The 12,480-nt window shown below is 45.8% G+C and overlaps 1 protein-coding gene across 2 annotated transcripts in view; it reads right to left on the bottom strand.

Annotated features, from left to right (window-relative positions):
• The window catches only part of LOC141943944 (store-operated calcium entry regulator STIMATE-like), a 37,238-nt gene that overhangs the window by 12,193 nt on the left and 12,565 nt on the right, over positions 1 to 12,480 (bottom strand). For both annotated transcript variants that reach the window (XR_012629112.1, XM_074869717.1), the window contains exons 2-4: positions 10,473 to 10,521; positions 8,826 to 8,921; positions 6,766 to 6,887 (exon numbers count right to left, since the gene is read on the bottom strand). Coding sequence is in view for 1 of the 2 variants with exons in the window: in XM_074869717.1 (XP_074725818.1) it covers positions 6,766 to 6,887; positions 8,826 to 8,921; positions 10,473 to 10,521 (267 nt within the window). In the remaining variant the exon portion in view is untranslated. The remainder of the gene's footprint in view (positions 1 to 6,765; positions 6,888 to 8,825; positions 8,922 to 10,472; positions 10,522 to 12,480) is intronic.

Genomic DNA, 12,480 nt, shown 5'->3' with positions numbered 1-12,480 from the left:
GCTGGCAGTTAAAGGCCAGTGTCAGAGAGGCTCCGATCCTCCTGAAGCACGGACAGCCTCTCCTGATAGACTCAGGTACCTAGTTGTCTTTGGCACAGGTTAGGTATAGTGGGGCTTTTTTGCCCCGTACCCCAAGACTGACCAATTCTCCTACAAACCCCCAGATTACTATCACCCATCAGGGCTCCAAGTACAAACAAAACAGGAAACAAACATATCCGTCATGTCCTTCCTACATTTGAACTCTTTCCCTTTTGCTCTGTGTTGTCAGCTGTGCTCTGTCCCCCATGGGAAGACAGGACTAACAGCCACAGCACCCTTTGCAAGTCATCTCTTCTGTGCTTCAGTCATGATTAACACTTGTGGAATACTTCCCTCTGCCACCTCAGCTTGCCCAAAAAGCAGCAGCAAGTTTGACATCTCTCCCAGATACCTGCCCCCTCACACCCTTTTGTGGATAAGAGGTCACTACCATTCATCACAAACATTGGACTATGGCTCTTAATTTTGTGTACTGTGCACTAGACAGCCCCAGTCAGATTTTGGCTAACCAGGCTGATAACACAGACACTATAAAAAGACAACTTGCTTCTTAACCCACCCTAGGCATGGATCTGCCCACATCTCCAAGGTTCACAGCTCCTCACCCAAAAAATTTTCCCTTCACTTTCAGTTCACAGGAAAGCCATCAAATTACTCTTGAGTTTTATTGGGGTTCGACAACCTTTGGAAAAGGAAAATCTTTTCTCCCTTTGCTAGAGAACAGTTTTTACTGTGTAACTGCAAGATCCTACCTAGAGAACCCCAATTCTCCCAGAGCAGAGGTCTGCCCCAGTTAGGCCAACTTCACTGGGTAAGTGTACAGGGCACGTGGAAGCGGTACAAGCAAGCCTGCACTGCCAAGCAGGACAGACCTGCACCCCTTACTACCCACCACATCTCACTTTGTCAGAGGTGCCTCCATCACAGCATGGAGCTTCAAATATTCATATTTCTCACTGTGGTCTTTCCTGCATCACCTACAGAATATGCTGTGAATCTCCTCCACTCTTAGAGGGACATCAGCACTTCTGACATGTCCAGGGTAGACAGTGGAAGCATATGGAAAAAGACCCACAGACCTGTGCAGAGACCAGGCTTGGCCATCTGCTCTGTCACCTTAAGCAGCTCAAAATTGCTACTGTTTTGCAAGCTCTTCCTCCTCCTTTTCCATTCTGAGCTTTGTTTACAGACTATGGAATGAGATGCTTCTATACAGGAATCCACCCTGGAGCACAGAATTAGGACTTCATTTCCACCCCGACAGGAAGATCAGAGGGTCTCCACAGTTACTTTTTACTGCATCTCTCAAGGACAGGAGGGTGCTCAGTACCAAAATGACTCAGGACAAAGATGAAAATGAAACAACAGTATGGCCCACTGGGCTGTAAGGATGATTTCAGCTATAAATACACAGTAGTTCATTTCCTCTTCACCAAGGAGCTTGTCTGGCTGCTCTTTACCTCAGCAGGTCTGAAGTCATCCAAGGACCATTGATCCACCCCAGAGTGGCCATCATCCAAGCCTAACTCACCAGTAATTCATCTAACTCCGACCAATGCCAGTAACATACAAGTCACCATCTGTTGGCATCTCATCGGGTAAGAGGGAGCCTTTGGTGTGGTCCCTGGACAAGCCCATAAGTCATTGGCCACATCCCCTCCTTCCACAGTTAGGAAGGAAGGCTGGGTATCTTGAGCTGATCCCAGCTATCCATACACCTCATTTAGGTGCTGGCTGCCTACAGCAAGATGGTCAGAAGCATCCTCAGATGCACCTTAATATCTTTAATGGTCCAGCTGCTGTCCAGAGGTGCCCTGCTCCATGGATGGGATAGAATTATTCTTTCATCAAGTGTTTCCATTACATAAATCTAGGTGTGTGGCAGAAACAGTCCTGTAGGCAAAGGTTGCCAGCCAGCAAAAACTAATTGCTGCCTGGAGGCTAAAAAACCCCCAACCAACCAACCAAATAGATGCCCTCCTCTTTGTTGTGTTCAGAGCTTCCCTTTCCTGGTAGGAGAGTGGGGAGCAGGCCCAAAGGATCTTTGCAGCCTCAACATCACACCTGTTAGGGGATTACTTGTATCATGCTCCCTTTGAACACTTCCAGTTTCTTGTTCCCAGTCCTAGCTGGAAGGTAACACAGGACACATCAGCTCTACACCATGACTCTACCACCAACCTCTCCTTTTAGCTTACTGAACACCCTTTGCTCAATTTTTCTTATAGACATCTCCCACCCTGATAGAAATAGATATCCTCCTTTACCCCAAAGCTGCATTTGCTGCATGCTGCATTTAGACTGTTCTCTTCCAGCAGCATTGCTGGTTCTCCCCACCATCAGCAAGACTTCCTGGGTGCAGACCTAGGACCACTGGTGTCTGCAGCAACCTCACACATCTCATTCTGCTTGTGTGTGGGAGCCCCACTGCTCATAGAGCAAAAGCAGCACTGCTTGAGGTATTTGAGTTGTTACCACACAACAGGATTAGTTTTAATCCAGGCTGTCTAAGGTACCAAGCTGTCAGCATAGCCCACATGTTACTGCCAGGCAGCCTTATTTACTGTCTTTTGGGGACTGTGTATGCACTGAGCAGGTAAGAAAAAAAAAAAGCTTAACCACAGCCAAACCAGCGGGTTCAGAGGGGTTGAGGAAAACCAAATATTTGAAAGCACTGCAAGTTGCAGTGGGTGACATGGTGGGGATAGAAAAAGTCAATAAAAACCTCCTAAGAGATATTCAAACAGTACCTCCAAAACCAAACCAAGGAATCTAGTTATCGGTGTCAAGTACAGAGAAGGGCAAGACATAGTAGGAAAGCATCTGAGTTGCACAGAAGTGCTCACTTTGAGGGTAAGAACAGGTTTTCAGAGACTGGGAACTAACCAGCAATTGCACCAGCTATGGGCAGGGCAAGGTGGCATCAGAGCAACCAGATGGGTCTAGTGGACATCCCAAGTCCTCTCTGCCATTCCCTCATCTGAACTACAAGAGAGTGTACAGCTGGAATCAGTCCCCCACTGCGCTGGGTCTTTGGTCCCTGGAGATACTGCTATTGCATTGCAGTAAACACTGCTACCATCAGTCAGATCCAGGAAGGTTCAAAGGCTTGCACTCCCGCTCAGAGCAAGGCACCTGACCACACGCTTCACCCTTTGAGGATGATCCTCAGACCTCTCCTTGCTTTTTCTCCCCAGCCCTGGCGGTGGAAAGGCTAGGCATGCTGAAGACAGGACAGCCCCTCAGGTTAGAGCTATTTTCAGCAGTTAATGCCTCAAGCATTAGCAGCCAGCTCCCTTGGCTGCATCAGGACATGGGGATATTTGTTATGGAAATTTCATACATCACAACAAGGCCAAAAGCAGCCTACACAGGTCCTCAGTTAAACTCAGCAGCTGGCACACAGCACATTCTCCTACAACTAAATTTGACCAGCAGAGTTCAACAGGCCACTAAACAGACACTTAAAAGCCTCCAAGCAACATGCCTTTCCATTTCCAGACACTGAATGAGTACAAAGCATCAAACTTAAACTAGTCAGTGACTGCAGCCACAGTCATACACAAGTCACCATCTAGATGGGCATCCAGAGAGGCCTTTTCAAGCAAGAACACCCTCTTTTTCTCCACGTTATTTCTTAATGCTCCTCTTCAGCATTTTACTTGCACACTGCCAAAACCATCTCTTAATGCAAATTCATAGAGTTAACTAAAAGAAATACTCTAAGGTAATACTTTAGAATTATTAGATACCACTACAATGCCAGGACACTGCAGCCATCCAGGGGTTCCCTCTAGGGAGCTGCTTATTGCCCTGGGAACAGGGGAGGGAAGACTGGAGCAGTTTGGAAGTGGGGCACAAAGCTGAATCAGGCTTCATCTGCATACTCTGACTCCAGCCAGCATCTCCCTTGCTCAGTCTGAAGAGGCCCAGCAGCACCTCCAAGACCTTGGGTATCCACCTCCAAAGTACTTTGCAGCTTAATCTCTGCTTTGCTCTCCTCCCTGCAGAAGTCCCCTACGGGGAGCACCTGTAGACACAGCCTGCTGCTACCCTGCTAGAGCAATGGTGCACAGAGCAGTTGTGGAGTTTGTTAGCTTTGAGTATGTGTAAGGCAACCATCATTCTCCAAAGCCTACTTGAACCAAGATGAAGAACAAACCTCTCCAATCTTTGATCTTAGGAGCCAAGCATCTTCAGAAGAGACAGCAGCCTTTTAAAAATGCAGTTTCCTGTGCTTAGAGGCAGTCCAAAGTGTCATCAAAAGCTGCTGAGCAAAGATGGAGGGACTTAAGCATATGGGAGCCTTTGACTCTCCACTAGCTACAGACCAGGTCATTCCTGGGGGCAGTGGTCTTTGGCTAAGAGCTCAGGCACAAGAGAGGCTGATCCCCAAATGGCCATCTCCTGGTTTTTGGAAATACAAAAGTAATTGATTTTTCTAAACAATTCTGGATGGCTGAATGCTTAAAATAGTAGCATACATCTAGATGCTTTCCCTTTTCTTTGTTTCTCCATTAGTGCAGCTATTGCAGTCACACAGAGAGAACCCCCCAGGGCCTTGGACACAGGTGTACCAACAGCAGAGCAGAGCCCAAACCAGAGGGTAACTGCAGAGGTTTGTATCACTTGCAGGGATGCAACCAAGAGTTGAAGGGTCAGAAAGGAAGCAGTTGCAACATTATTTTTTGCTTGAAGACCATGTAGGTAGGTGGGTACTGGCTATACTGGACAAAGACATAGCTGTTCTTTCCTGGTGGTTGGAGCAATAGCACTCACCACTGTCTGCCACATGGATTTGGTGCTTTCCTGCCCTTCCTCCTCTGCAGGACTGCAAGAGACACTTCTGCTCCTCAGGAGAATTGAGGAAAGCAACAGAAAGTCTGGTACAGCAATTAGACCAGAAAATGAATCATATTTCTGGAGCCTGTATCAAACTGTACAAAGTTTACTAGCGTCTTCCAAACTGTTTTGGAGGTTACTAACACCCACGACGAGGACAGCAGCGTTTTCCTTCCCTAGCCCCACAGCAGGATTGCACTGAACATGCCACTCAACTCCTACTTAACTTTTCCATTGTCGTCACTCTGACCAGAGACCTGCACCAACAGCAGTGCTCAGTGGATGAGGTATTTAATCCCCAATTTAAGAGCTAAATTCAAGCAACAGCAGAAACTTTTTTTTTTATTAATGAAAGCAAGATTTCCTCAGAGGAGTGAACTGTTTCTGTAGTCTAAGCCAGCCTTCATGAGGGGCCAGCTATAGCTCAAGGGAAGTTCATCACTGCTCTGCAAGGTTAAGCAAGCTGTCAATACACTCTAACACTTCCTTGCTTCTGCTCAACTGCAGACGTGGCATGTGAGGCTGAAGCTCTGCCCTGGGATGCCTCTAGTTGGGCTTTGAGTACTTGTTGCTCAAAAGCAGAAAAATGCCAGTCCCTGAACCAAGAATAGCTAGATTCCTCTGCTGTCTCATCTGAATGACTTTAGCAATCCGTGCTTGGCTCCTCAGCATTTTGAGAAAAACCCATTAGGGAAAAAAAGGTAGTTCCCACCAAATGCATGCTGTCAGGATGCTGAACCTGCTCTGAAGACCACTGCAGCCTTTAAAGCCACTCTCAGGTTTATTGAGAGCTGACCCTGCCACATCCCATCATGTCAACCCCTCTGTTGTCACCTCATTGCCAGTCTGTAGCTGCTTCTGCCGCCTCACAAACCCAACAGTCCCCTTCATCCTGTGCCCATTTACACCCACTTACACATGCTGAATGTGAACCTGCATAAGAATTCACAAGTCAGTGGGGTCTCCACTGTAATCCTAGTTAGCTCAGTTATCAGACCAGCTACTAAAAATACAAAAGGAATGACACTGCCTTTAGAACAGACTTAATGATTAAGGTCTTAAAGGTGGGAGTGTGATGGGTATGAATAGGATGTATTTTCTAAAGTAAGACTGAATTCAGCTTTATGTTAGACACAACGTAAAATAGGCAAAGGGTTAATTTTTCCCTTCCCTGAAGCCACAGAGCAGCACTGCTCTAGAAGCTGGCTCTACTCTTTCTGAAGAGAAGTGCTACCCTCTAGTGGGGCTGGCTGAGAAAGGCTTTTTTTTAAACTCCATCTCAATGCAGGAACTGAAGAGAGAGCCTGACTGTGGCATGCTTAAAATTGCTTGAGTTTTTTTGTTGTTTTTTTTTTTTTTTTTTTCCCCAAAAACTCAGCTGGCAACATCCCCCGTCCCCCCCAAGTCAATTGAGAATTCATTTTTGGGGCCAGGCTGTGGCCTGCTGATGCCTACTACAGCTCAAGGCAAATGCAAGAACAACTCCACGTTTTGAACTGAGAGGCTAGGAAAAAAAAAAAATGAAAAAATCTCTAAAAGCAGCCCACAAAAGTCACCACCACCACACCTAAACATCTTCATTCATCATACGCACATCCTGGGGTATATTATCCACCCAAGGAAACGTTCAGCCTTTCATCATCAACCTGCTACGCTCAAGCATGCTTAGCAAGGCAGCAGGCAGAGTTACCCGCGACCTGGTGATGTCCCAGCATTTAACACGCTGGTCACTACCATGCTCTGTGAGCTCTCTGAAGAAGGGATAACAGAAGCAGGCTGCTCACATATTTTATCCCCAAACAGTAGTCTCTGCGATCTTCTTCTCTCCATTCATAGCTGTGAGCAAACAAGCCACCTCAGTGCAGAGCGGTTGACACCTACCATATTCTCCAAAGACCAGGTACGTGTAGTTCTTATGCTGCACGATCCAGGAGACAACTTTCACACCAAGCCAGATCAGCAGCATCCCCAGCGTGGCATCGAGGATGAAATTAATAAGGTAGCTAAGAGCAGAGGAAAATTCAGGTTTCAGTTGTGTTCTTAAGACTTATTGGAAATCTTATTTCAATATGGGAATCCATAAAAAAAAATCCCCAAGATTTAAAAATCCCCACTTAATAGTCCAAGCTCACTTCCTTTTTCTTTTATTGGATTTTCCTATAGCCTTACCAGAAATTTCTTAGCTTAAAAGCCTGTTCAGCAGAGAAGGGAGCAGGCTCCACCAACTCTCTGGCATTGCTCATTTATTCATATAGCATTAAATACTTCCTGGGCTAGCCCTGCATAAGAGGTACTCAAAAAAGGAGGCTTTTCATTTACAGCATCTTTTATTCTTATTAGGATGAAATCCCAAGTTTCAGGGAAACAGAACCAAACTTTTCTGGAATTTCATACAAGGAAATGGAACCTTCTCAGACACCACAGCTGCTCTGCAAACTGTGCAAAAGAAGAGGCAAAAAAATCCATTTTACTGAGAAGCTGCAAGAGGCTCCTACGAGCAGAGACACAGACTGAGAGGCAGAAGGTCTTGGGAGAGGTGACGAGCTCTGGCTCAACAACAGGAATCCTGGGGTCCCCAAAAGCCTTCAGTTCAGGGTCCCTACTGCAGATCCAGGAGCTGAACCCATCCCTCCCAGGAGATTTGGGCTCAATGGGTTTTCTCTGCAGCTTTGGATGTTTAAGCCTCACTGGACAGAGCGCAGAGACCTTCTGGGGATTGCAGGATCCAAACTCTAATCCAGGGCTTGGTATTTTAATGAACTCCAGAGAAAAAAATATCACTCAGACTATGTTTTCTGGCCAGTTTTCCATTATTGGAATATCTTCTGCTAGATCAGGCCAGACTTCTACAGCATGAAGAAAATACCAAGCACAGAGCTACAGGAATGAACATTTCCTTTTCCAGAACTTGATACTGCCTCTGAATAAAGTCACTGAAAATAACAATCTGCTTTTGATATCCACTTTGAAAACATGACATTAAGTTTTTCTACATCCAAAAGCTCAGACTAACTTATTACAGTTTCCAACTGCTGAAATCAGAGTACTCCGATACAAACATGAGCCTCAAAGCCCAGGGACAGGGCTGTAGAGTTTTAAGCTGCCTGATTCAGGATGACAAGTCAAGCAGCACAGGGCAATGTAAAACACACCTTAAGGAGAAAAAAAAAAGTGCACAGTATAAGCACAAAAGGGTTTATTTTAAAACAGTGTCCGTTTTTTAAACAACAATAAATCATTTTAGAGGTTATATTTAGGTCCAGCCAAACTTGTGTCTTTTTAAAGAAACCTATGAAGGTGGAGCACTTTAATAAATAAAAAGGAGATGGACCAGGAGGTTTTCAGCAGCATTTTGAAGCCTAGAGGAGTTTCTCGAAACTGGATAAAGTTAATTCTGAAACTAAGTTTATAGCCGCAAAGTGGCTGGTCTGAAGTAAAGGTGGCACTTCTACATTAAGTCCAGAGTCTGGCTTAGAAAGCCCCCAACCAGGACTACAGGAATACATGTAGTAGAGGCAACTGAATATCCAAAAAAAAAAATCTTTACATTTTACAAATGCCTTCACCCACATAGTTTGGAAGGCATTCTCAATCCTGCTCTAAACCCAGCCAAATTGCAAAGTCTGGTGTGCAAACCAGTGGCATATTTAACAGTTACAATTGCATGGGACACCACTGCGTTATTTACTGCAGCTTTTTGCCAGTATATTTCAAGGTGCTTTTAATCATCCAAAAAGCATGGTTGCACTACTTCATCTCCATAGGACCAGCAGATTGCAAAGACCAGAAGACAACCTGGAGCCCAAAAATAAGCTCAGCACGGTTTATTCCCACATAGTACTTCAAATGGATCGGTTTCCATCACATAGCACATTTTCCAACAGGCTTGCTTCTTCCTTTTACATGTGTAGGACACAAATGCAAGCACCTTGTGTACTTACAGAGAGCAAGGGTCCTCTTCAGTGAGATCCGACAGAAAAATATTGGCAAAGTGGATGAAGAGGGCACCTATTGCTTGCTTGGAGGTATCATAAAACCTGGAGAAAAAAGGCAAAAAGATCTGTGCCCTGGGGCACCAGCAGCCCAGCAATCACACAAGTGAAGGCCCTGCATAGGTCTGCTTTCCTCCAAGATACATTCCTGAGACTTAAGAAGTTGTACATGGTGAAAAGGGGCAGTCTGGCCAACTCCAAATACTTAAAAAAAGATACCATTTCATCTTAGTGGTACCTTTTATTAGCAGCTTAGTCTTGCAGACCTGCTGCAGAGTTTTAGCCTGCAGCAAAGGGCAGTTCACCCTCCAGTGCCCAGCCCAGCCTCAGTTTCTCCAATCAGCAGTAGGTGCAGGGAAGGTGTTGAGCTTGTGCCCATCCACATGGAATTGGATTGAATTCCCAAGTTATTTTAGAGGAAGAACCAGACTGAGGAGACTGACAGGCCTTTATCACTAATGTTAGCTGGTAGCTCCATGCTGCCAAGGCAGTCTGATCCCGAACATACACCCACCTCTCAGCAGTCCATAAATCCTACAATACAGAAGTGCTTTGTAGAGGTGTTGGAAGCCGACAGCTATACCCAGCTACCTTACATCAACACAGCTAAACGTGTTGCCTGGTCTAGGCCTGATCTGGGTCAGGGGACACCAAAGTGATTAATTGAATTTAAGAACAACACTTGACCCTGTCTGGGAGACAGCCCATGTGCAGGTACACCAGTGGACTGAAGGGGACCACAACAGAATCACAGAATCGTCTAGGTTGGAAAGGACCTTGAAGATCATCCAGTCCAACCATTGACCTAACACTGACAGTTCCCAACTACACCAGATCCCTCAGCGCTATGTTGACCCTACTCCCCCCAGGGATGGGGACTCCACCACCTCCCTGGGCAGCCTATTCCAACGCCTAACAACCCGTTCTGTAAAGAAATACTTCCTAATATCTAGTCTAAACCTTCCCTGGTGCAACTTGAGGCCATTACCTCTTGTCTTATTGCTCATTACTTGGTTAAAGAGACTCATCCCCAGCTCTCTGCACCCTCCTTTCAGGTAGCTGTAGAGGGCCATGAGGTCTCCCCTCAGCCTCCTCTTCTCCAGACTAAACCCCCCCAGTTCCCTCAGCCGCCCCCCATCAGACCTGTGCTCCAGACTCTGCACCAGCTCCGTTGCCCTTCTCTGGACACGCTCGAGTCATCCAATGTCCTTTTTGTAGTGAGGGGCCCAAAACTGAACACAGTCATCGAGGTGCAGCCTCACCAGTGCCAAGTACAGGGGTAAGATCCCTTCCCTGTCCCTGCTGGCCACACTATTTCTGATGCAAGCCAGGATGCCATTGGCCTTCTTGGCCACAACCCTTCAGTTCAATCACCCACAGTAAAAACAAGCTTTTCTGGAAGAGTAGGCAGGGAATTTTACTTCTAGGGAACACCAGCTACTTTATGGAGGTCTCCTTGGGAAGCAGCAGCAGAGCATTTCATTTAATGACTACATACCATGTAGGATATTCAGAGGGCCTAGAAGATTGTTAGTATAAGAGGAAAATAATATTATATATACATGGTCTTTTCAAGCTTCAAATTAAAAATCTCACCATATCCTCCAGGGACGCCTCTCTTCCTTTGGTTCCTTAAATCGTTTTACTGCAAAGAAAATTAGAGAGGTTACATAAACCAGCAGAGCTGAACCAATATATGTGTGCAGTCTGCAACTGCAATGCAAATGCAGTCGAAAAGATCTGGAGGATGCTCAGCATCTGCCAGTCTAAAGGTGAGCAAAGCCAAAGGACTTGGCTCCAAACTAACCAGAGACAATGCACGCACCCACAGGTCAGAAGGATGAAGAGCAGAGGTGTTTGAGAGGCAGGTGTGTGCTTCTGGCATCCTTCAGCAGCAGGATTTTCATGCCATGGAAAGTGACCTAAGTCACTACCTACCAGTCCTAATAATTCTTCCAGGCAAATTGAAATTGTGGTATCAACAGTGAAACGATATGGCCCAAGAGTCTGTAAGCTTTTGAGTCACAGCAGCACAATAAAGCCATCTCCTCCTTGCAGCTAACAGGACCAGAGGACCTTCGAGGAAGCAAGACCTTGCACACACCTCCAGCATAAAGGTACCTACATTTAGTATACTAAGTGTGTGCCAACCTCCAAAACCCTGCAAGCGGGCACAGCTCCAAGCTTGCGCCAGGTAGTATTAAAACATTATTTCATTAGACAGTATTTTGCATGCCCACTGGCTACCACTGTGGAGCAGTAGTCTGAGACATGGCTTCAGTATCAGCAAGCACATGCCCTGAAAAAAGATATTTGAAGCAGCTCTTCCTTCCTTAAAAGCCTGAACAACCTGATCTAGTTGAAGATGTTCCTGCTCATTGCAGGGGGGTTGGACTAGACGACCTTTAAAGGTCCTTTCCAATCCAAACCTTTCTATGATTCTTCAAATTAAGTCCCTTTGGCCACAGAGGAGAGTCCTCCAGTGCTGTCTATCACAGTTGCTGCTCCGAGCTTTCTCTAGTTACTACCTGGAGACAACAGCAAGTTGGATTTTTACCTAGTTTTGCTCAGTGTGGGGTCTGAGCATTTCAGAAGCATCTCAAAGGCTCCCAGTTAGTTTGTCACAGATCTGATGCTTTCCTTAGGTTCAACCAGCTTCTTCCACACACGCAAATAAAAGCTGCTAATGGAAAAGTATCAAGTACCACGTCCCATGCAGAAGTCATTTTTGACTGTTTTGCTGTCACTCCAGCTAGGAGCCCATTTTAGAAAGCACCAGCTACCAGGCCTACTCTTCTCCATTTAAGCCCCCAGGCACCAATGCTCTGGAACAAGCAGACCTGGAAGAGGCTTTTCCACTATATTAGATTTATTAATTAGAACCCCAAAAATAAAGGGCATTCAGTGGCACTGTCTTTCTTTGTGGTAAGGTTGCTAACAGCTACATCTAGAGCTAGAGACATCACCATTAGAGCAGCTGCCCCAAGCACACTGCCTCCAAACCTCAGGCAGACACAGGGTGCTGGAACCACACTCCTCCTCACTGGTGCTAATGGGCTCAAGGGTGGACAGCAGGCTAAACCTGCCACAATCAGTTCCCAAACACGCTGCCAGCTTGAACAAGATTCAGAGTTTAAAATAATGAGCTATGTTTTTTTTTTTTTAATTTCCCTCAAAAATAAAAATAAATTAAAAAAAATAAAAAATCAGTGCATCTTCTCTTAACTCCTGACAGTCCAGTCGGGGATGGGAGCAGAGCGGCTGCTTGGTGGTGCCATCTAGCGAAACCAAGAGCCTGAAAGCAGGACACGAGTATGAATCAATGTGTAATGTACAACCTAAGAAACTACCCCAAGAGTACATGTTGTAAGCATTAATCACCAAATTCTTCTATACATCCCAATTATGCTTGATACCAGGCAGATCACTGCACAATGAGTACTGAAGAGTACACAGACTGCAGAAGCCCAAAGAGACCAGCAGTTAATCTATTTTATCATCACTAAATCTTCACCCTTGGGAGCCCTGCTAGCCTACTCTGCTCCTTTAAAAAGCAACCAAAAGCCAGAACAGACACACACCATCCCGCTTGTCGTAGCTATTC

This window comes from Strix uralensis, chromosome 5 (genome assembly GCF_047716275.1).
Source record: "Strix uralensis isolate ZFMK-TIS-50842 chromosome 5, bStrUra1, whole genome shotgun sequence".
Classification (NCBI taxonomy): domain Eukaryota; kingdom Metazoa; phylum Chordata; class Aves; order Strigiformes; family Strigidae; genus Strix; species Strix uralensis.
This window is presented reverse-complemented; position numbering and strand designations above follow the sequence as displayed.